The sequence below is a fragment of the Agelaius phoeniceus genome, chromosome 8, assembly GCF_051311805.1.
Source record: "Agelaius phoeniceus isolate bAgePho1 chromosome 8, bAgePho1.hap1, whole genome shotgun sequence".
In the NCBI taxonomy this organism is placed as follows: Eukaryota; Metazoa; Chordata; class Aves; order Passeriformes; family Icteridae; genus Agelaius; species Agelaius phoeniceus.
In genome coordinates this window covers 19,108,023-19,132,342 of record NC_135272.1, presented here as the reverse complement: position 1 = coordinate 19,132,342, position 24,320 = coordinate 19,108,023, and the positions used below count along the sequence as shown (strand labels likewise).

The window sequence follows — 24,320 nt, the reverse complement described above, 5'->3', positions numbered from 1 at the left end:
ATTCATATCATTGGAATTTTTATATGTTCAAATGAATAATTGTTTCACATTTCACAAAAAACTTGACACTTTGCCACAAAGGGAGGGAGAAAGCAGGGAGAGAAAGCAGATCCTGGTTCTGTTTTGAAAAACTGTTGGTGCTTCGGATCTCTCTCTGTAGTTCTACAGCTTTGTGAGGGAGAACAGAAAGTTTAATGAGGCTGAGAGCTGAGATTGATTGTGCATAAATCTGGGAGGGGGGATAGCGGGTGGTTTGTTACTTGTTTTACATATTTGGTGGGGTCGGGGGTGGAGATGTTGCTGGTTTTCTGGTTTTGAGGGGTTGGGGGTGGTGTTGCTGATTGGCATGTTGGGGCTTTTTCCCCTGTAACAACTGCATTGTGAGCAGGAGTCTGCCTTTCTAGTAATCTTTGTATCATTTTATAGATTGTCAGAGCATTTTCTCACTCCAGTTTTGATGGCAGTGTTCTTCAGGGTACCGGGAAAGTGATGAGTAACTGTGACAAAATAACAATGTATCCAGTTAAGCCTGCTGTCCATGGATTTGTGTCCTCTGACCTATCCATATTTTCACTGCAGTATCCTTGTCCCGTACAAACACCAATTTTTCACAAAATCCGTAGAAATGTAATTGTCTTGCATGTTTTGCAATCTGTCAAATTTGGCTTAGTTCAGTCAGTGAGGTGACAGTGCTGTTTCCCTAGGAAAGTTAAAATATTAGCTAAAAAATAGGAAGCTTTTCCAAACTTACTGGTATTTGACATAGTTTCTTGAAAGGAGCTCCTATTTCTTATCAGCAAATTCTAGGGAACAAATGTACTAAATAATTTTAGAAACTGGAAGGAGATGGAAAGGGTGTAGGTTCATAGTAGTTTTAAATGCGTGATTGGATTCTTTTAATATATATGTGCAGTGTGAATTACATCTCTATGAGCAAAGGGGAATCCCAAACATCTGAGAATGTTAATGTGTTCAAATAGCATTGTTTAAATTTCTAATGGAAAAAGAATTAGAAAGTTCAGTCCCTTCACTTTTGTTATCCTTCTGCATCTATGACTTGTAACTTCTTTGATCACTTGTGTAAACACAGGAAAACTGTGATTTCTAAAGTCTAGAAGTGTTCTATTAGTAGCATAATTAACTTATCAACCTATTGTTCATGATTAAGCTGGCTTGCAAAGTGGTAATATTAAGTAATTGTTGATTTCTTTTTGATTACTGTGTAGAGCACCAGGACTGTTGTAGTTCATTTTTAGGCATAGAAATTGAGATAATTTCCTCCAGACTGATCTTGCTGCTTTATTTCTTGTGTAACAAATGTGCATACCATCACTGAATGGGGAACAATAACAAAATTATTCTGATTTTTGTTTCTTAACCACTCTCTCCCTTTAACTTAAAGGGTTAAATGTAAAAAAAAAAAAAAAAAAAAAAAAGTTGTTTGTCCTAAATGTTCTTACTGAAATCCATTATGCATGAAAAGAGTCTGAGTCCATTTGCAAGACCTCTAAATGAACTCCATTCATTCTGTGCTTAGAAATGTCCATTCAGCCAGAAACAGACACAATAGTTACAACCTCATTTATTTTGCACCAGTACCAGCATATTAAAAGTGAAGGGTTTGTTGTGAAGAAATATAGTAATTTTTCTGTGCTAGTTATATAATTTTGTAATAAAATTCCTTTAGGATTTCAATATTGTAAAATTGCATATATATTTTCTTTGCCCATAAGTATAATGTAGTAGCATTGCTGTCATCTAAAATTCTTAAACGTTCATGAAGATTTTGAAATAGCTATTTTGAAAACCAACTTGACTTAGCTGAATGTAGCTTGACTTAGCTTATTTTGATGTAAAACAAGTTGTAGAGACTTTTATTTCTAGTTGTCTCAGAAATTAAGCCAATTAGAAATCATAATTAGTGGCTATGAAAAAAATATTTAAAGTTTTGTCTTTTAGAACATTGAAACTTTGTTTATGTTTGGAAAGTAAATTATTTATGAATGCATGTCAGAATTGTAGGAATGTAGTATTATAGTTTCATCGCTTTCAAATCCATGAAGTCAAGAGTTTTATTCTTGACTCCAACTCCACATTTTGTTGGCCTCAAATGTAAAGTGGAAATTGTCCTTTTGTGTTTAGCAGGATGGCATGATCCTGATGTGTATGGGTGGGAGATCAGACCATATTATATCTTAGTTTAAATGACTTCGAGCGCTCAGCAAGACTCACTGGCTTTTCTTCTAAGATCAGGAATGAGCCAAAATGATAAGCATTTAGGAAACCCTGGTTCACCTTCCATGCAAGTTGGACTTTTCTGAGTCCTCCTCATTGCTGCTGGTTGCTAAAGCGTGTGAGAATGTCCTGCAGCCTCCCCTGGGCGTTGCTGCCCCGCTGGGCTCGGGGGCTCTGCGGAGCAGCACCTGTGGAGCTTTCAGTGGGGGCCTCTTCCTGCCAGCCTGGCTGGCCAGCCAGGGGCACTTCCATAATGTGCAGGTAGTGTTTGGGGTGGAAAGAGAAGGGTAAGAGCAGGTACAGATTTCACTTTAAATAATTCTTTGGAGTCCTTTATTCCTTTATTTTTTTAGATTTAGCAGTGGCTAAAGCCCTGCTGCTGTTCAGGACTGTGCAGGGCCTTGTCTCAAGTCGGTGAAGGAGCTGTTTTGTGCTGCCTGTTGTTTACAGCATGAGGGCCTTTAAGTACTAATCATCAGCTTGGAAGGGGGTGACTTTGGGAACTGACTGAGCATTTCCTCCAACAAACTGTAGAAAATACTGTTTGTGGGAAGTGTGTGGACTGAGGGTGAATGGGTGAGGGGCTTATGGCAGGAAAAGCAACTAACAGGAAAGGGTAAGTAGAAACATCATCCTCCTTGCTCTCAACCAGTTCTTTATCTGAAGTCCTCCTGGTGGTTGCTTTTCCTGCTGAGTCTCCTCCTCCTTCCGTCCCCTTGACATGCAAAATACAGATCCAGTGAATCCCCACACAATGACAGTAACAGGATTTTGTTGCTGAAACTCCCTGCATGCCCATTCTGTAACTCTTTTGTAGGATTCCATTGTTTTGGTTACTGCTGAATGTGACATTATGTGACTGGCACCTGCACTGTGGCCCAGCCTGGGATTGTACAATGCAGTAATGATTTCAAGCTACCAGGAGTTCAACAGAGTAAAGGTTTCAGGATATGCTTTTTGAGAAGTAAATGGTATTAAAAGTTGTTCAGGTTTTTGGGTTTTTTAAAATACTCTAATTTGTAACTGCTATGCTTCTGTATGAAAATTAAAAGATATATACTAATTTCCCATAAAAGATGTGTTTTCTCTTTGATGATTTTCAGCCTAGCTCCTTGAATTACTTTTTTGCAGTTAAATGCTTTTGATATTTGATTTTGATGGAATTGCTTCTGATCAGCACCAACTTCTCCTACTTCATGTATTTTCCAAGCCTAAAGATCAGTCGGTTCCCGTTTCTTTACTACGAGGCAATGAAAATTAAATAAGAAGCTTTTGTGACAATATTTAAAAAAATAACAATTGAAAACAATGATAAAATATGCCCCTCATAATTCACTGCTGACAATTCACTTCTGCTTTTGTGTGTTTAGGTACTTCCCACCGGGGTGGCTATTCCCATGGCGCAGTGGTCCATGCCCTGCAGAAATGTGGCATTCGTCACATTGACACAGCAAAGAGATATGGCTGTGAATCCCTCCTCCAAAGGGCCATCAGAGAGAGTGGGGTGAAGAGAGAGGACCTCTGGATAACTACCAAGCTGTGGCACAGTGATTATGGCTATGACAACACAAAAAAGGCCTGCTTGGAGTCGTGTGAAAGACTCGGTGTTGAATATCTTGGTATGAATCTTTACGTATAGCTCATTTGTTGTGCTTTCCATGGGAGGACTTGCAAAGATGAATGAATTCCGAAAAAAAATGGTGTAGTACAGATGGGTCACAGAAACCAAATTCTGCCTTAATTTACACATTTGTGGGTTTCTTGTTCCATTTGTTCTCTAGGAAGTTCACATGTGTACGATTTGGAGTACAGAGCTTTTTCTTGTTGCAAATGTTTTGTAAAGGTATTTTTTATTATTAAATTACTTGAGGAAAAACTACATCAGTTTTATATTTTGCTAAAATCATCCAAAACCTATGAAACAAGGATTCATAAACTTTACAATAATATATTGGCAACAGGGTGACAAAGATGCCTAGTTTCTTCTGTGATCTGGTTTTTTTTTCCTCAAGGAATGGGGGTCCTTTCTAAAACTTAGTTCGTAGGCCTTTTAACTTTTTAAAATTCTGAATACTACCTTTGGTTTGGTCTGTTTGATGGAATATTTTTTGGAGAAAATGTTAGAAGTATCTAAAAGAATTTAGAAAACTAAAATTAAAGCTTAACTAACACTGCATTTGTAAATTTACCCTGATCATAAACTGCTCGTTGCCTAAGATGTGATATTGTTACTCCCTTACTAGACAGGCAGAGTTGCAGTAATGATGCCAATTAGTTCTTTGCAACAGGTCACAGGCGTGGAGACACCTGTAAATAAACATGATATTTGCATATTTTAGCAATAAGCAGACTTCAATGAGGAAGTGAATTTTGCTGAATTAATAATGTATAATATCAATGGCAGCTGTGTGCTGTATTCACTGCCTTTTTTTACTTGAGTACTTCCCAAGGTGAAGAGAGAAAAACCTGTATCTGTTAAAGACTGAGATACCTGCACTTCTTTGGCTCCATTTCTTCTGGAAATGTATCTCTTAACTTCTCCACAGATACAAAATAATACAAAATAAATGAAAAGTCCTTTTTGTTTTTCCTGTGCAAATGCAGGTCACTGCAATGAGACTTTAATAAAAAAAGTTTTGAGCCCTGACTTTCTTCTTTAAACTGAGAAATAACATTATTCCTCCTCTCTGTTTTCTGCTTGTTATATTTTGTTTGCTTTCTTTTTTCTTCTGCTTGCTCTGGCACTGGTGCTGAATGTTGATGAGAGGAAAACTTGACTCAGTTCCAAGAGGTCATTTGCAGTGATTCCTTCTAGTACTGTAAGTTGTTCTTTTTATCTCAGGTAGTAGATTAGAGTAGATGCTCACACAAATACTGAGTTTCTCCTAAGAAGAAATGTTTAAAAGAAGAAAAAGAATATCTGAGAGCAAGAAATGTGCTAATGCTGTCACTATGTGAGTGAATCCTTGGAATAGCATAAACAGAACTTGTTTGTCAGATGTGTTAAGAGCTGAAACTTCTTCTGCACATATTACTAAGAGCAATTTAGGAATGTTACAACTGCCTGCACAATTAGTCTCCATACTAGATTTTTCCTCATTTTTTATATTTTGGTTTTGGTTTTTTAATACTCTCAGCTATCTTCCCTCCTTCTTCACCTTTCTTCGACTGATGTGGAAGACTGTGTGATGTCTCAAAAATTCCTACAGTTGTTCCTGAACCACTTAGTCTGCCATGGTGACCTAAATCATATTTATATGATCAAAATAAATCAGAATTCCCCTGATTCCTTCCATAGTATTAACCAAGTATGTGGGGGTTCACATGTTCTATAAAGATACATAGTTTATAAAGAAAACTGAAAGATCCTGAATAATATATCTGGGATGTTAGATCTTTATGTTGGAGGGAAAGTTAGTAGTCCAGAAGTGCAAAAAGAAAAAGCTAGAGGAGCTCTGGCAGCTAAATGCACAGCTGAGATCTTTGTTTATGTTCATTTTCTGGAGGGTCCTTAGGAGTTACCCAGTCCATCCATAAAGACTGAATTAGAAACTTGAGAAATAATCTAACAGGAATTAATAAGTCTTTGCATTATCAGTATATGGAGTGTGAGCTGTTGAAAGCAGTCATGGCTTTTTAAGAGAAAATGTAAAATACTCCATATAAAATACTTGTTATGAAGCCTTTTCAATGAACACTTTTCAGACAAGTGGTACTAGGAGAGCAGTGTTCCAGGATTATTTTTTTTTTTTTGAGCTGGAAGATTATATATCCATGGCATGATGGAAAATTGTATTATTTGTGGGCAGTGGTTGTAACAGATACTCTCCTCCTTGCATTTTCTAAATGTGATCCTCAACCAGCAGTAACAGTAAACCAATATGGAATGGCAGCAGATTTTACAGGTTTGGCAGTAGCAGAATACATTCCTTGGGATTTAGATCCAACCTCTAAAGTAACTTCTTGAATGCGGCTTTGTGGGTTACCAAATTCATAAACGATTTTATTTTCCTTCTGACTGTCCCGAGTTTGTCCCATTCAGGCAAGTCTGGCCTATCACAAATCCCCAACTGGAGCTGGACAAATGCTCTATCAGCAGCTTCACTGTCATAGATGAACCACATAAAATTAGGGTATTATCATAATTCAGACTCTGTATTGCTTCAAAACACTTTGTAGATTGTTTCACATTGATCCTTGTTCAATAGAGGGAAACACAAAAAGAACAAAAAAGGATTGAGTGAGAAACAAAAATACATCATATCAATATTAAGTCACTGTTGAGAAAAGCAAGGAAATATGATTCCCAGCATTAAGACAGCTGGGAAACATTGCAGAATATATTTTTGCTTTCAGGCTTGATAGAAGGTCAGGCTTGTTTTTCATACTACTAGGTTGTTTTAGTCAAATCTAACTTTTTAAAAAAATATTGTATTAGGGATTTTGCATAGAAATGCAAACTTTTATTTCCACAAAAACAACATGTTGGCTTTTAAATGTGTGAAATGGCCAGTTAAGAGGAAGTGTGTTGATTGTAGGTGCTGCAATAGGCCATTATATTTTAAATGTCTGTGTGAAAGCAACTCAGGTGTTAGTTTTAGTTTTCCTGCACCACTGTGCATTGACATTTAATGACCTTCAGGCCTCCACTCACGACTTCACCATTACAGCCTGACGGTGTGCAAAGGATGTTTTAAAAAACTGTTAAATATGAAACCAGATTGTGAGTGTTTGTAGGTTTTTTCCCTTCTTCCTCAAGTGCATCCTGATACTGTGAATCAAGGTGGATTTTTTGATTGAGGATTATTTTCTAAAAATACATTGTTGGAAGGCATCTCAAGATATTGATTCCTTTTTTCCACGCTACAAGGCACAGCCTCGTGTTCTCAATAAAAATGTAGTCTGTTCTTAAAAACCTCCTGTGATTACTAGAACTTTAGGCTGTTTCAATGATTTAAAGCTAATTTCTTGCCTCCCAAAGGAATTTAAGAGTGTTTGTGTTCTCACAGTACCCCAGGAGGGAAAATATTTTAAGCAGAAGAAAATGTGTGTGTGGGTGTAGGGTGTGAATGTGTGTACAAATAAAGATGAAATCACAGAGCTTGGTTTGTGAGGTGCTTGTTGTTTTTATTGGCCTGCAGATATGATGGAAAGTTTTCTAACAGCTGCAGTAGAGGTAAGGTCCTGGCTGTGCTGGGGTGCTTCACACATGACAGGCAGAAGGACTATTCCACTCTTTGTCTGAGATAAGGCACCTTTGCCCCACACCTTTCAAGAACACTTCTTGCAGTCAGGAAAACTGTACTTTGTGATCCAGTAGATGCTTTCTAGTCCTAAATGCCAATATTTTGGAATTTGAAGTAATTTTTATTTCAATGAAAAAGCCTAAATTGAAAGAAACATAATGGAAGGATATGGTCATGGTGTACCTGGTAAGAAAACCTTTCTTAAATAAAGGACCAACAGCTAATCTTGTTTGCATCAGAGGCCTCAGACACTACTACAGAGAAGGGGCGATATGTTGCATTGTTTTTTTTGGATGTTCAATGCCAGAGATCTTTCAGTTATTAAATCTCTTAGAAGTCTTTCTTTGGAGAATGTTTCAGTTTCCTGAGCAGAGTACAATGCATCTGTGTCTGTGGAAATCCATGATGTAACTATTTCGGTGAGCATTTCCACACTGTGGTGTCTAACTGAACAGTCAGGCTTTTGGAGAAGTAACTAGTGGTGAAATTCTGCTGAAGTGTGATTATTTTTGCTAAATGACGGGTTTTTTTTGCATAGTTAAGCGGTTCTTATTAGTCTGGTTTGGAGAACATAGCAAGCAGCAATTAAAAATATATAATTCTTCCATTTTTCTGGGAGGTAGGCATCAGATCTCAGTAACTTACACCTACTTCTAAATGACACTTGCTTTATAGAAGCAAAAAAGTTTCAATACAAACATGTCAGTCTCTATGCAGTAAGTAGCCCCAGTAGCATATAAAATTTTGGGTCAAAATGAGCACTTGACATTAGCAATTCATAATGCTAATCCTTTGTGTTTATATCTGATATAAATCAGTGGAAATTTTATTGGCAACAAAATGTGAGTAGTCCTGAGTTTTGAATGTAACCTCACCAAATGCTTTAATCAATATCCCAGTACTAGTTTTCAGTTAAAAGTCACAGAATTGATATTCCAAATCCATGTCCAATCCAAATCCATTTTAATAAATACAATTTCGTTTCTCAGAGAAATTAGTAAAGAAGTAATTATTGATAGATTGGTGATCAGCAAGACTGCATGTGGAATTGGAAGTGGATTTTATGGATAAAAGGGCAAAGAGCAAGCAACTTTCTCCTTAAATGGGATACAAAACCAGACATTGCAGATGATTATATAGGAGTGATTATTGGCTTGTCTTAGCTATTGTGTTTAAAAAGTCTTAAGAGTTTAAAATTGTATTTAAATGGATTATTGATATCAGAAAGTGCAAATGTAGCTTGTGGATTTTGTGATACATCCAAAATAATATTTTCCTTACTACATCTCTAATGTATTTTGCTGTCCATAATTCTGTACTGTTCTGATTAGATTTTTAAGGTAAATAAAGCACTTACTTGTTGCAATGATGTGCCAAAATTGGAACCGGTGTATTGTAACAAATTTCATGGTATATTTTCATCTTAAATCAAGGTTGAATTTGTACTTTTAGAGGGGGAAAGCTAATATATCAGCCCACTGATTCAGTAATTGTTAGTGTAGCCCTTAAACTGGGAATAAAAGGCTTTTTTCCCCTTTCCCCCCCCCCTTTTTTTTCATGATTCCCAAAGAAGAAGATCTGTAGTTTCACAAATAAGTGCTGCAAATGAATGGATTGATGTAGCCAAAGAACAAAACACTCTTCTCATTGAAAACAAGTCAGGTTTTTTTATTTCTTAACTCTATTTGAACTGCCAGAAAAGGAATATTATGAAGCACAAAGAAAATGGTACACATCTCAGTCATCTATTTATTTTCTTTTCCTGTTTCTCATCGGACTAATATATGCAGCAAAGGCCAAAACCTGTTTGACTGGGATACCTGCAGTTACCTGTTTAATCTGCAGTTGGAATTTGAATAGAAATGCAATTGTTTTCCAACTATCTCTACATTTCTACTTCAGAATGTCTAGCAGTGTCTACAAACTTGTAAAAGAGTTATAAATCACTATTTTTTAAATTTAAGTCTGATTTGGAACTGAGTCCAGTAGATGTACATTTCTCAATGTTTTTCTCTTGCAGGAAGACAGCACACAAAGAGAAGGGACCAGTGCTGGAGGGGCAGCACTGGTCTCTTCTCTGTGGTGACCAGTGACCCAAGGGGTGGCATAGAGCAGTGTCAGGGAAGGTTTAGGTTGGTTAGGAAAAGGTTCTATGATTTAGAGATAATTTCATCAGCAGTAAATCTTAATTGTGTTTGAAATTGTGCTAACATTCCAAAAAATGTAATAAAGAATAATTTTGTTCCCTTAAAATATTCTTTATTAATTTTAAAAAATTTACAAAGGCTGACATGAAGTTTAGACAAAAAAATCTGTATAAAGAATGTGCTATACTTTCCAACAGAAATCCATATGTGGAAGTATTCTTTAGAAAGGAAAAAGACAGACCCACTGCTGAGGTTGTATAAAATATCTGCAGAACTGTCAAATATATTTATCTTCTGTGAAATGGAAGACTTGTAGCACTTCATAAGCAGTAGTCCAGTGACCAAAATCCTTTTGATTTAAACAGGGCTTGTTATGTGTGGAAAGTTTATTAAGTGCATATGTGACCATGAAATTCTGATTACAATGACCTAAGCATGTGGAACATGTGCAAGTCCTGCTACCCTTTGCTGTTAATGTGATGTTATAGAATTCATTTATTACAACTAACTGGATACATCCAGTAATGATCACTGAGCAGTGATTGGAACTATTATCATGATAATGTGTCAGGGGCCACTGGAGGGAAAATGCTGTCTCATGTGGTTTGATTATTTATTTTTGGACACTTTAATAAGCAGTCTGGTTCTATTTCTTTTTTAGATCTTTATTTGATTCACTGGCCTGATGCACAGGTTCCAGGTAAAAACAATCGAGAGGTCCGAGCTGAAACCTGGAGAGCAATGGAAGAGCTCTATGAGAAAGGTGATCTAATAACCTAAGCTACCTCAGAAAAAGGAATTGCAGTGTGCTTTGGGATTGGGAAACTCATAGTGAGAGACGTTCAGAAACTTAATTTGAACTGGATGTTCATATTTCAATGGAATTTGGGTGTGTAAGTTTCAAAAATCTCTTTGAAAATTGCAGTATTAGCAGTTTGGTCCTGCTTGTAAATAATATGTTGTCAGATTCGGTCCATGAGATTAATAATGGTGTGCATCCTTTCTTGAGGAAATACACTGATTCATTGAAATCTCTATGCCACCACAGAACAGCATTGAACACTACAGAATGTCTTTGTAGTAACCTCCTTTTTAAGTATAAATCATGCAAAGTTTTGTCTCCTTTAGGTTTTTTTTTGTGACTGTATGATGCCATTTTCCAATTTATCATATGTTGTGGTATTTTATAACTGCATTTTGAAAGTTAACAAAATAAAATGTCTAGGTGAGAAACAAATACTCAACTGCAGATTCTTTGGTACAAACTTTTGGGAAGAATTTTCAAAGAATGGAGCTACTCTCTCAGGTTGGGATAATTCACTTTGATTTTCAGTGCACAGCAAGCTTCAGTTTATGATCATAGTTACAGGAAGAGTAGACTGTAGATTTAAGAGGAGGATTTTGCTCCTGAAGTATGCAGAATCATTAGAAATTATGTGAGAGAAGATCCTGTCATGCCATTCTTGGGCCATGTGGAGCACCCTGTTTACAGCTTCAGAGAAGTTCCACAGGTGGGGAGAAGACTTTTGGATGAAGTAATCTATCCACTGACCCAGAGCTGCTGAAATAGTGATTGCAGCAGGGGAGTTGTACAGAGGCAATCTCAGGCTGTGTGCCACTACCAGCTTTACCAGAGCCTCTTACACTTCAGTCCTTCCTTTGATTTGCTGTGCTTCTGCAAATGCAGAAGTAAATTATCTTTGATATATCTTGTGTTCTTTTTATATTGAGCATAAGGGAAGTTGCTAAAAGTGTTTTCTGCCATGTATGACATGACAACATTCAGTTTTTAAAGAAGTGCTTCACTCACCTAGTATTTCAAAGCATGAATAGCACTTACATCCAAAGATGGATTATTCCACAATGCATTTCATCTTTTCCACTGGGAAGGTTTTTTTCTGATGAGTATTTAAGCTACTGCATGCCATTTGTGCCTAGATATGCCATCCTTATTTGTTGCAAACAGGTTGTATTTTCCACATTCTATTATTATTCCTATCCTATGGGATTTATTCTGCTTTTGCATGCATCTTTGTGATGTCTTCTGTTTTACAGGATCTTCCTTTGTCTGTATCTTCCTAATGGAAAAGACTACAAGCAATTCAGTGGTCTTTTAATAAAAGTCACTGGAAATACTATTGCTCTTTTCACAAACAGAGAGGAAAATTGCTTTTTGTCTTTGTCTCTATGCATGATACCTCTTTAAAGGTATCTCATGCTAGATTGTTTTCCCTTGTGGTTGCATTTATTCAATGTTTTTTTCAATTTCCCTGTTGCTACTTTCAGTCTTTTTCTGAATCTGAGCATTCTGTGGACTCATGAATCATTTAGCTGAGGATAAATTTTCCAGCTCTGGTTGTTGAAATTACCTCAGATCATTTACAGGGGAAGGAAAATGTAATGGTCTGGTTGAGTCAAGTGCCTTAGAACCTCAACTTCCACACTTCTGCTTTAGGGGATACAGACTCTGGATGTCCTGACCATAACTATGTGTTCCTGAAATGACACGCAGATGTTGACCACTCTGGAGTTGGAAATGCAATGATTCCTGAGCAAAAAGTTAAACAATTTGTTTGCATGGTTAACCACTAGATTTTCCACTGAGGATTAAACACTTGCTGCATATCTTTGTGACTTGCTATGTGTTATGTGAGCAACATGGTTTGAATTGAATGTAGGATTTGGTCAAAATCTTTACTGGAGGAAAAGAATAAAATCTTCATTGATTAGGGGAAGAAATTGAAAGTTCTATGAACAAGGGAGTTCTTTGTTTTCTCTGACATTAGTTCAGGTAGTCATTGGTTTGTGTTTGGAATTCTGTTACTTTTTTATTTTTTGATATGGTTACTTTGGAAAAAAAATATAAACTAAATGCTTCATGTTCAAAGGTTGGCATTTTAAACAAATAATTTGCTTCTGCAGTCAATTCACAAAGGTAATATTGAAATTATTCAGCTATGAAGTGGGTTTAGTAGCTAGCTGTGTCCATCCTGAAGAGCATCTGAAAGTGGAGAGGCAATATCCACTGTCCTCTGTAGAAAAAAATTGGTGTTGTAGAAAGGTCTGCAAGGGTCATGCAAGATGGTTAAAAGTTGTTAGTATTGACCTAAGTGCTGAAGTCACCAAGAATTTGTTTAATCATTTCTCTGTATTCACGGGTGGTTTGAATGCAGGTATTTGTAAATCTCATTCTTCAATTTAAATCCAGGTTAGTATTTATTCTGCAAAATTCCACCTACCTGGGACAGGAAACATTATTTTAAAGTAATGTAAATTATTAATTATCTATTATTATTATCAATTAAACTAGAAGGAGAGTAAATAAAGTGTTAGTACTCTAGACTGTAAAAATCTGTAATGGAGATTTTTTTTTAATATTATATTAACTTTTAGATAGGTCACATTGGTCAAAAGTTGACACAACCAAAATACCAACTCCATCTATATTCATAGCTCTGAGAGAATTTTTAAAGGTATGTCTACAAAGATTCATTCAGGTTCATCTGAGAGCCCACACAGAGCTGCTGGGATAGACACAGGGCTGCTGTAACACAACTCGCAGGGCTCTGGCCTCAAGTGTCTTCCCACCCTGAGGAGAGACAGAGCTTCTGGGTCTATGCCCAGTCTAGGTCAGTGTGCACTAATTTAAAAGACCCTGTCCCTAAGTAATATAAACTTTGTGCAACAAATTTCAAAAAATCTTAATATTTTTCAGAATTATTAAAATATATATTTTAGGAAGCAGAAAATTTGCATGAAGAATTAAACAAAACTCATACTATATTGAGTCTGATTTTCATAAACTCCCAAGTTTTTTCATAAACTCTGGCTGTAGAGGATTTATTGTTGCAGGTTTATTGCTATTTGAAGGCAGCAGGTGCCAATGAACTTGGTGTGGAATTGGTAGATGTGCTTTCATTGAGATGTGTGGGCATCCTTGTTTACTGTTTCCTAATCCATAGCTGCTTGGTAATGCTTCTTATATGTACTGCTAATGCAGGTTTGGAGTTGAGCTGTAACATCAGAATATTACCATAAACAGAAAGTAGTAGTTTCAAGTGATGAGAGAGATCCTCTGCTATCACTGAATAATCCCCTCTCTGGTTTACCACTGGTTTTCTATTTTATCAAAAGGGATTTGAGGTTAGCATTTTGTGAAAGACTCTTTTGTCCTGATATGATGTGTACTGGAATTATGAACAATTTACAATGAGAATCTGAGTAGTGTTTGTTGGGGATCTGGTTTCTCTCTCCAGCTGATTGCTCACCATACTGAAGTTTTGGGCTGCACTGCTTGCATCCAACGTGCTTTGGAAACTGAGGGGAATGTGGTTACTGCCCCAAGGCTGGAGTCTCAGCAACACTTGAAAGAAGGTTTCATGTTTTAGCACTGTTCCCTGTGTCTGAATCTCCTGTTCAGCTGCCTCAGGCGACTGAGCAGCTATCTTAAGATCACACTTCAGGTTAAAAACAATTTCCCAGAATCCTGACGGTACCATGACAGATATGAGAGCATGCCCAAAAATATTGCTAGGGATTCTAAAGCCATTGTTGTCTTTTACTGTAACAGTATGACATACTACATTAATTATCTGTGTTAAAATAACACACCCTGGAAGTTATACCTTCTTCAGTTGTTTTAATCCCTCTGAATTGCATTAGGAACATCCTGTGTCTTTCTTGTTTGCCCTTGAGCTAGAGAGTCTTTGGCTAAATATGTTCATCTTTTCTCCTGGCTAAATCCTTCAGTAGTTTCTTAGAGTCCATTAAATGTTCTACTAGCATCTTTCCCTCTTTAACCTGAAATTTGTATGTTTATACCCTCTATCTTCTCTTTGCTACAAAGGCAAGATTATATTTTTATTTTGTTTTTGTATTATTCCTATTGTATAGACAGAGCCAAGTCATTAAAGTTGCTGGTTTTCATTGATATCTTTCCAGGAAAAATGTGATAGAGTTCTGGTCAGCAAAGACAGATGGATATTTATGGTGGTATCCAAACCTATGGCCGTTGTATCATTCCATACCATGAATCAAGCAGACAAATTTTATGTATATTTCCCCAAATCATACAGAAAGTATTAGAATGCTTCCTTCTCATAGTGATGAATTACAACACTGCTTTATTCATGAGACTTTTGTGTGCTGATGAGGAAAGAATTCAGTTCAGAGATTTCTGTTTTGTCTTACAGTCTGTGTCTTCCATGACTTCACACCTGGGATTTGCATGCATTTAGGCCTGACCTTGCTTCCAGAGGGAATTGTGCCAACTCTTACAGTGGTTCTGTAGCTTGGGGATCAGAATTCTGCACCTGGTCTTGGTATTCAGCCCCAGTGATCAGAAGATGTTTTTAATGAACAACCTCCCGAGAAGCTTCTACTGATAAGCCATTGCAACTTCCTGATGTTAAGAACAAATGAATGGCAGAGGAGAATTATTTTCTTTACTGGTTTTAGAATTTTAGTAGGTACCTGCAAGTATAAAATAAAGGATTTGGAATGGAATTTAGGATAGTATTACTTACACTAAAAACTGCCCTTAAAAATTCCTGTGTGACTTCTGATAGACCAAACTGATAGTTCTCAAGTCATGGCAGAAAAGATCTTGTTGCTAAACTCATTTCTACTAGCTCAGGAAAACACAGTTTTAATAATTAATTTATTTAAATGCTGTTAAATTCTTTTTTTGTTATTATTGTTGTCTTCTCTGACTTGTTAATCTGCTGCAGTTTGATTGGAGCTGTTTCACAGGAGCCAGATAACCCAGGTTGCAGTCAGAGTGAAGAAGACTATCTGTGCTGCAGTGCTGAGAGGCAGAGAATTCTAGACCTGTGTCTTTGTTCAATAGCCTGCATTTGTGTTTTCCTTTAAATAGTTATGGGATAAACACTACTGAGAGAAAAGGGAGGAAAAAAATTCTAAAACTTGGTCAGTGAGACATTTGTGCATAATAACTGGTTATTTCTGTTGTAACAGCTGAAATCAACTGGAGTACTTGTAATATCAAGGCTATGGTTTAAATTTTTGTGGTCTCAAAATTGTCCTTTTGTGGAATTATCTTCTCCAGTAGCTCAGAACAGAAGCCAGGCTGCCTGCAGAATCCATTCCAAGATACATACATTGAGTCATATATTCCCTTGACAGCTGCAACATTCCTGTGTAGGCATTTGTCGGCTGGCAGATGAAAGCAGGATGGCAAACTGCTCTGACATGGGGAATAGTCACTGTATGTGCTCACTGGTGATTGAGCTGTTCCTAGCAAAGTGACCCTTTCCATAAGCAGTGTCTCTGATGACCTTGATTTTGGCATTGTGGCCAGCCCATCATCCCAGGAAGCTTTTCCTACGCACATGCGATCATTACTCGTCCCTCTGTCTAAAAATGCTGGGAAGAACGAGGGCTCCCAGCCAGGGCTTTTGCCTGAACTTGGCAAGAGTAGTACTGGGGTGGTTGTTGTGGGTTCAGCTCCCACTAGAACTTACTGCCATTTTACTAAAATGGTTTGCTTATCTTTTTAATGTTTAGCAGTGCAGCTTCTGCTGACATGAAATATTCTTACTTGCATCAGAAATTCCTTGATGTGTCTTGCCATATGTTTTTGTTATGATTATGTGTGTGATTTGAAGAGAGTCTCATAAAGTAACAGAAATTGTTTAGCCCAGTAATTAAAGCCATGTAACTTTGTTCTTGGAAAAAAGTTGGTTTTTTTTTAATTCCAAGTGAGAAGATATCTAGTCAGCCTTAATATTCTTACCATCTTCCTTGCTGGGTGTAGACCAGTTCAGTCATCATATTTTCTTCCTCCATTTTCTATCTGTTCATAAAAGTAGGAGGGAAAAAGGTTCCGTGAATGGCACAAATTTCTAGCGCCTCCTTTGCTAGGTGACATACTCTGATTTAAGTCTGTGTGATGAACACCTGACAATTCAAACTCTTGTGTTACAGCTCCACAAAACATTTGCCTCGAGTGTGTTTATGGTAGTAGAAGTCATATGTGAATGTGTGTTCAGAAGTTTCACTGAAGCTTTAATAAGCTATTGAATATTAAACCCCGAATGTTTCCGGGTGTGTCCTGCCTGGCTTCGTCTGGCCTCGCTGCTGGACCAAAGGCGGCAGCTGTGGTGTTTTCACCGCAGAGAGACCTTTGGCTGGCTGGGTGCTGCAGCTGGGCACTCGGAACAAATCCAGGCAAAGTAGGAACTCAGTTTACCTCTGGTGGAAAAGGTTCAAGCAGCAGTGAAGAGAAAAGAAGCAGGTTCTGCCGTAGAGCTTAAATCCAGAGTTTTATTTCAGCATGGTAGACCTCTGAATGTGTTAACAGCTCCAGACAGACACCCTGGGCGCATGGTCTCGTCTCCTCCTAAGCCCCGGGGACAGGGGGAGGGGAGGGACAGGTGAGGGCCAACCAGGTGGGAGCAGGGGAAGGGTCCTGGGATACAGACACTTGGACAGGCCAATGAGCCCAGACCTGAGGAGCATCTGCCAACCACACCATGCCCTGCTGGAATGTTAAGATTGATGGACAGCTCTTAGGCAGGAGGGCAAAAGGGGGAGGGGGAAAGGTTGGCGCACCTGAGGGGGCTGGGACGGGTCAAACAGGAAACTGCACTGCAACAATAAGCAAAAGCAAGTGACTTGCCTAGAAACAGTTCTTTTTCATGCTGATAAAATTTGGTCAGCAAGATGATCTCTTGTGGGTTGTTTTTGTCAGAAGCACAGTTTTCATGAGGAGATGGTTTCAGATTGGTGAGGATTTGGGTTTTGCACCACATCCTTTTCATCCCATAAGACAGCAATAAAGATACAGGAAAAAAATGTTACACATATTTATGTTAAACATCATAAAGAAACGTTCCTAATTTTAGTATCTCATTTAAAAATAAGAAATTACCATAGAAAAAGTTCTTTTGGTGCAGATGGGAAAGTGAGAATGAATCTAAACTTGCATTAACATCTGTGTTCATGTTTTGCTCATTTTGCTTTCTTAATGTCAAGGACTTAATGGATAATTCTAAGAGTAAAAATAAACCTTCAGAAGATTTTGTTTCATGACGTACTGTAGTGTGCAGTTTATGCCTTTCCTGCTAGCAAGTGAATCCTTTTTGTCAAAGCTGTAAATAAGCAAGCTCAGCAAAAAGATTTAAAGCAAATGGTCAGAGCTGTGTTCCCATACAGATGTGCCAAGAGGTCCCAGTGTGAATACAAGAACTCTTGTGAGGAAGGCAATGATGAAATATCTTTCAAAGGAAAGTCCTTGTCCAAAATAACTTTTTTTCTCAATAAATAATGTACATGATTGTGGAAAAGGCATAATTTATCTATTTTGCATATGTTGAAGAAAAACCTTAGATTTTTAACTATTTTAAATCAGTGTTGATTTCTTAACATCAGTTAGCTTGCTGTTATTCATAGCACTTGGGAATCATTATCCTCTCAGATACAGAAGTCCAAAAAGTATTCCAGTTCAGGAAACCATGCCATCATATCTATAGGGGCAACAAACTATGTAGAATATATATATACATTCTAATATATCTTACCTATGTTTGTAATACCTCCAAAGAGCTACTTTTAGGGGTACATATTCTATTCTATTATGTAGCTGAGTTGTTGATAATTTTGATCACATTTTTAAGTCACAGTGTGTGGTAGCATTATTGAATAAGGTATGGTGGGATTGATTTTGTCCCATGTAGTGGATTGGGTTTTTTTAATCTGGTCTGGTTCATAATGTCAACTATAAGGATAAAAATATGTCAACATGACTAAAATACCATTGCATTGAAGTAGTTAGAATGAGCAGTCATGGTCAGAGACAATGTGTACTAAGCCAGTACTATGCTGCATTTTGCTGTTTAGTTAGTCATTTAGTTAGTCATTTAGTTGTGGAAACTGACTGCTTGTAATGAGTTTTCAGTCAGGAAGTTAACAATTGGACTTCTACTCATGCCTGCCCTCCTGTTGTCCTCATGCTTTATCATGGTTCACAGGGGATGTGTAGCAGGAGTGATGGTCACAGAACTTCAGACAAGCACCTGTACTATGGCAGTGAATAGGCTAAAAGAGATCCTTTGGAGGAGGAAGTACAATTTCTGTATTTGCAGTTTGCCACAGTCTCCCTGTGTGTCTCAGAGAGGGGCACATAGCCTTCTAGTGTCAGTGTGCTTTAGCCTGTGCTGTGGGAACATGTGTTATTTCACAGATTTAGAAGTTAATTCCTCATTGATTCTAAGAGTAGTCTGCTTTATTTATCAAGGCTTTGGCTTTCAGTCTGCATGTGGGCCACTCTAAGCCTACAGCTTTGATTTAGCAAGTTATGCTAAAATGAAATCTTGTAGGGTTTCTATGAGTAGTGCAATTTACACCCAGCGTGCGTATCAGAGAGAATGTGGACCTTTCCAACCTGTGCAACCTTCCTTAATAAAGATACAGTGACTGCAGTTGACCTCCTGTGAAAAGTAGATCCATTTGTGTTTTTATTCTGTGGCCTGAATAGAAGATATAACAGAATGGGCACTGTTCACTCGACGTGGGAATTCTCCCTTGCTCTGACTCATGTAGAGCAGCAGGAAGGGGGAGGAAAATGGGCTCCACAAACCTGGTATCCAGTTTTGTAATTTACAAAATCTTTTTGATCTGAACTTTGTACATTTAATATTCTGGAGCATATTTAGAAGTTTGATAAAAGTCTGTAGTAGTGCTGGAGAAAGATAAGCCTCACTATTGTACTAAAACAGGGTCGTGGTGCCAAGACAGCATATTTGTGTTTTTCTGTTGCAAGACTAACGGTGCCCATCAAACTTTGTATAATTAGGTATTATGCAGAGTAAAGATAAAAATACCCAGTCATTCTCTAAGTTGCAATACAAAATACTTTAAGCTTAATACTCAACTATATTGCAAACCAGTCCATTAGCATCATATAGTGCTTCACAGTAGCTGGGAGAAATACAGTGTGGTGAAATTACCCATGTGATAGGGGCCAAGATTTTTTGTGGAGAATAAAAAAAAATCCTTGCTTTTTTCTCCATTATAATCAACTGTTATTTTGCCCATATGTTTTCTTATGTGTCTTGCAGAGTTTTATGATAGGCTTTCAAAGCTGGATGAAATTTTCTGTTCCAGCATTGTGGTCAGTCAGTTTTTAGCATGCATAAAGGAACCAGTGTTCCTACGTTTTTCTTTGAGCCTGTGAAGTCAGAGTCGCAAGGAATAGAACAAAGCCTCAGAAGATATAACAGGAGCCTTTGGGAGCTAATGGGGAATTGCAAACTCTTTGTTTATTGCACCTGGCACTTTCTCAAAATCTGCTTCATAGGGGCCAGACCAATCATTTCCTCAAGCAGATAAGGAGGATGCTTTCTCTCCGAGTCAAAGCTCTGTAGGTTTGTAAATAAGATTGTTAAAATGTATATTTTAAGAGTACTTTCTAGAGGAATTATAGCTAATATATTGCAAACTTTTATCTCAGGAAACCTGAACTTCAGGACTAGTTAAAATGGTTAAGTTAAAAAGAAGTATGGACTTCAAAACCACCTGCAATCACAACAGCTATAACAACATGTATTTTGCCTGAATTGTCTGAAATGAAGTTTTAAAACATTCTAAACAGGCAATAAATTGGAAAAAAAAAAAAAAACAACCACAAAAAACAGCCTGCTCCCATTTTCAAGAGCATTCTGGTGTTTTTGAGACCCATGGCAGGAGTGCTGAGGAGCTTACCTCTGTTGCTGCCCCATGAGAGAGGAAAAATAAGGAAATATGTCCCCTGCATCTCCCAGGTTGTTTCCAGGCAATGAGTCAGGACCATTTTTCACAAATTTCTCAATATGCATGTTTTTTATTTCTACTGTTGATTAAATTCCACTAATTATAATCTGAATTAATCCAGAAGATGTAAATATGGACATAATTCTGTATAATCCTTTTCTTAAAGGCAGTCTTTCTGAGATTTGGACAATGCAGAGCAACTGTGTTAATTTTCCATCAGGCAAATAGAAGCAATTCTCTAGAGTAGAATCCATTGACTGATTATACAAATTTAAGCTCTTCTTTCCAGTGTTTGGAATTCCTGTTTCCATTATGCATTGAAATAAGATTTTTATTACAGTTAGACTGAGCAATTGTTTAATTGCTATTTATATTTTATATTGGAATTTAATGCAAAAGTCAAAACACTTTAACTGTCATGCAGTAAACTGTAACTAACACCAAAGCAATGGAGTTGACATGAAGGGTTCTAACTTCACCCAAACAAGTATGTGTATTTAATGAAAGTGAAATGTTTTAAGTGTATTCCCTTAAAAAAATTTCCCTTAAGAAAATACTGGTTTTATAAAAACATTGAAATTCTAATTATTTCTCTGTTTTCTGGGAGAATGTTTACTTTCTTGGCAGTTTTGAATTAAGCTTTCTCTGTGGGATATCACTCTGAACACATGAATGCTATAATACTGATTTTAGTAGGAATGACTCAGATGACTTTTAATGCAAAACATAAATGACCTGAAATTTCTTGATGGGAAATCTAACACGATGGAGCAGACTTCAAAGTTTCCTGTGAGAAATATGCTAGAAGCAAAACATCTTCAAGTATACTGTAGGGGGAAAAAATGGAAGCTTTTTGTGGAAATGTAATATTTCATGTCTGTGACCTAATTTTGTTTTATTTCAACCTGAAATTAAAGCTTTATTCTTCAAGGGCAATAATGGCATGTTTTTGTAACTCCTTAGCTTTCAACAATAGTGTATAATATTTTGGTTCACCATTGTGTTAAAGCTGTGTTTTTCTGACTGCTGTGGCATAATGATTTATTAGTGTTGACACTCTAGGGTTGTTTGTCAAAAGCTCAGCTTTTGCTCCTTCTGGCAGATTACATACAAATTATGTAAATCACTATAGTGCTGGTTTTTAACCTAATTATGTTATACACCTTGAACAATGGTAATTTCTATAAGGGAAAGACATCTGGAATTTTAGTTGTTAATATATTTTTTTCTTCTTTTGGTATTCCACGAAAGAAGCACATCAAAAAGAGATAGTATGTGTGCAGGTTTTTTGCCACAGCTTGTGCTTTAGCTTATGCTGCTAAAATGTGTGAAAGCTGATTTTGGTTTTTTTAGGACTTCAACGATCTGTTTATACAAATTAGCAGTAAGCTGTAACTTCACTTACAGAATTTCACAGAGGACTAGAAAAATGTAATTTTTTTTTTTTTGTATATAGATACACACATGTCTATGCATTTTATACAATTGGTCTGCTCAAATAAATACTGGATTAACAACAGTGATCAGACTTCTGTGTTCACACTGAGACAGACTTTCCATCTGTAGTGTGACAAACTGAAATGCAGCTCAAGTCAATGCAGACAAAATTCACATACTGAAGAAATTAGCCTGAGCTATGGTCCACAGAATGCCTCCACAGCCTAAGGAGACCCTTCCTAGCCTAGCCCCAGCTGCCTTCCTTGCCAGCTGTGCTTAGCAAAGCAGAAGGACCAAACTATCCCAGACAGGTCAGGGCTGAGGGGTGGTGGCAGGTCAGGACTGGGAGTTGGCTTTTATCACATCTGAGGTTTGAAGGAAGACATCTGATTTCTGGCCTGTCAGCTCTTAATTTCTTCACTGCATGCACACTTGAGGTTTGTTTAAAAAGTAGCCTTCATATCACCTAGGTCCCATTTGACTTCATTTGCTTGTCAACAGGAGCTGAGAAATCCAGCTACATTTTTAACCTTCAAGGCTCTTGCTAGGCACTGCTTATTAACGTGAAGATTTTACACAGAGTTTTACCTACCCTCTTGTAATGATCTAATAGAAAATAGGCAGTGTGACTTGGTTTGTTTGGGCTGCATGTCCTTGGGTTGTATTGCTCACACCTTATTAGTCTTCAGCAAATGTTCCACTTTCCTTTAGTTTTGGCAAGCTGCTTGGAACACCATTTCCTTCTTTTCATTCTGGTGGAGTCCAATTGTTCTTTGCTTATACTACATTAGCCTTTCCCAGAATTTAGCCTGGAGTTTTTATACACTGGGGAGTTTCCAGTGTGTTTAGATTATAAAATGATTTCCTAATGTGACTGTGACAGAACCACGTTTTCAGATAACACTGTCAAACTAGATTTCAGTGCCGTTTTTCTGTGTTCCTTTGTGGTATTTTGCTCTACAGAAATGATGTAAAAATAATTTTGTCTCTAGAAAGTGTTATTTTTCATATCATCCACCCAAGTAGTCAGGATTGTCCTAAATTTATTTCTTGTTCTGTTTTTCTTTAGGTTTGTGTAAATCAATTGGTGTAAGCAATTTTCTTATCAGCCATCTTGAGCAACTAAAGGAGGACTGTGTGATTACTCCACATGTTAATCAGGTGAGTGGATACATGTATTTAAAGTATCTGGGTTTGAATTTTTATTTTGGTTTTTTTGGTTAGCAACATCCTCCCCACTCCTATGTATGAAAGGCTACACCCAGACTATTGCCTTAGTCATACAATTTCTTTTTTCATTTCTATTTGCATATTGAAAACCATTCCGGAAGATGACCCAAAGGGTAGGGAAGTTCTTCCTCAAATTTCCCCACCCAGTTTCTCCCAGGCTACTTGTTTGTGTCTGGAAACACAGACAGAAACAAATGGTCCCTGTGACAGTTTTTTGGTGATAAAACAGTTTAGAAATAAAATTCAAGAATCACAGAATATTTAGCATCTTCAGAGTGAACCAGTTTTTGGAAAGCCTCCATTTGAATACTTTTGTGCTTCCTGTAAGCAACACTGAAAGAGTCAGTTAATGACATATCCATGTAAGGGTGCCCTTCCCTTGCTCCCCCCTCATTTCCTAGTTCACATGAATTCAGTGAACTCCTGGTTTAGGCAGGTGCTGTGACAGCCCTGGCAGAATGTTTTTGCTGCCCTAGGCAGATCTAGGATGGCCACCTACGTACCGGCAGGCTGCCAGGACACTCGACAAACCTTCCCTTGTTGCAGGTTCTGCCTACAGCTGTGCTGGAAGTTCATGCTCCCATTCCTTCCACCTCCTGCCAGATAGTGTGTGTGTGTGTGCTGACATGGATGTGGGAACTGGAGTGGATGGGGTGCAGGCACAGGGTTTTCCCCTTTGTACAGATGGTCAGGACTTCTGGCAGCTGTTTATGGTTTAATGTCATTCACAGCCATGAAAGTGTTGCTCAGAGTGTGACTGTCAGTACCAAACAACTCTGATTTTGGCTGTCCACTATATGAAGGGTTACTAAAGGGCAATTAATTAATTTTAAATAGGCATAAACCCATACACAATATTTAAATCCAGTTATTCAAAATAAACCATGGAAATATATGTTAAGGTGGGCAGGTTGATGACTGTTTAATAATTGGTGAATTTACCAAGGTTCGAGAAATACACATGTACAAAGACTTACTAGAGTTTGGCATGAATTGTTACTGCCTGTTAAATAATAGTAGCTTTTCAGTTTTCTACTAAATCACTGCAAGGAAAAAATAATGATTTTGTTTTGAAATTTCCTCTTACCCACAGTGTCAAAATGTTACCAGTCTTACTTTTTCAATGGTGTTCATGGACACAAGCTGTTTCTTGGTGCTATTTGCTTTTTCTGAGGCTAAAAAGAAGATACAAAAAGTTGAGGTGGTGGTGATACTGAGGGGTGTGAGAGGGCCCCTGCTAGTAATTTCTTTGAGA

At 37.4% G+C, this 24,320-nt stretch overlaps 1 protein-coding gene across 2 annotated transcripts in view; it reads left to right on the top strand.

The window, feature by feature from the left end:
* Positions 1-24,320, top strand: part of LOC129124014 (putative oxidoreductase YtbE) — a 45,870-nt gene that overhangs the window by 9,547 nt on the left and 12,003 nt on the right. The window contains exons 1-4 of one of the 2 annotated variants that reach the window (XM_054638712.2): positions 3,755-3,854; positions 5,018-5,054; positions 10,290-10,391; positions 22,905-22,996. In XM_054638712.2, the coding sequence (XP_054494687.1) occupies positions 10,370-10,391; positions 22,905-22,996 (114 nt within the window). In that variant the 5' untranslated portion in view covers positions 3,755-3,854; positions 5,018-5,054; positions 10,290-10,369. Of the gene's footprint in view, positions 1-3,605; positions 3,855-5,017; positions 5,055-10,289; positions 10,392-22,904; positions 22,997-24,320 lie in introns of those variants that run through there. The other variant, XM_077182156.1, reaches the window with a different exon arrangement.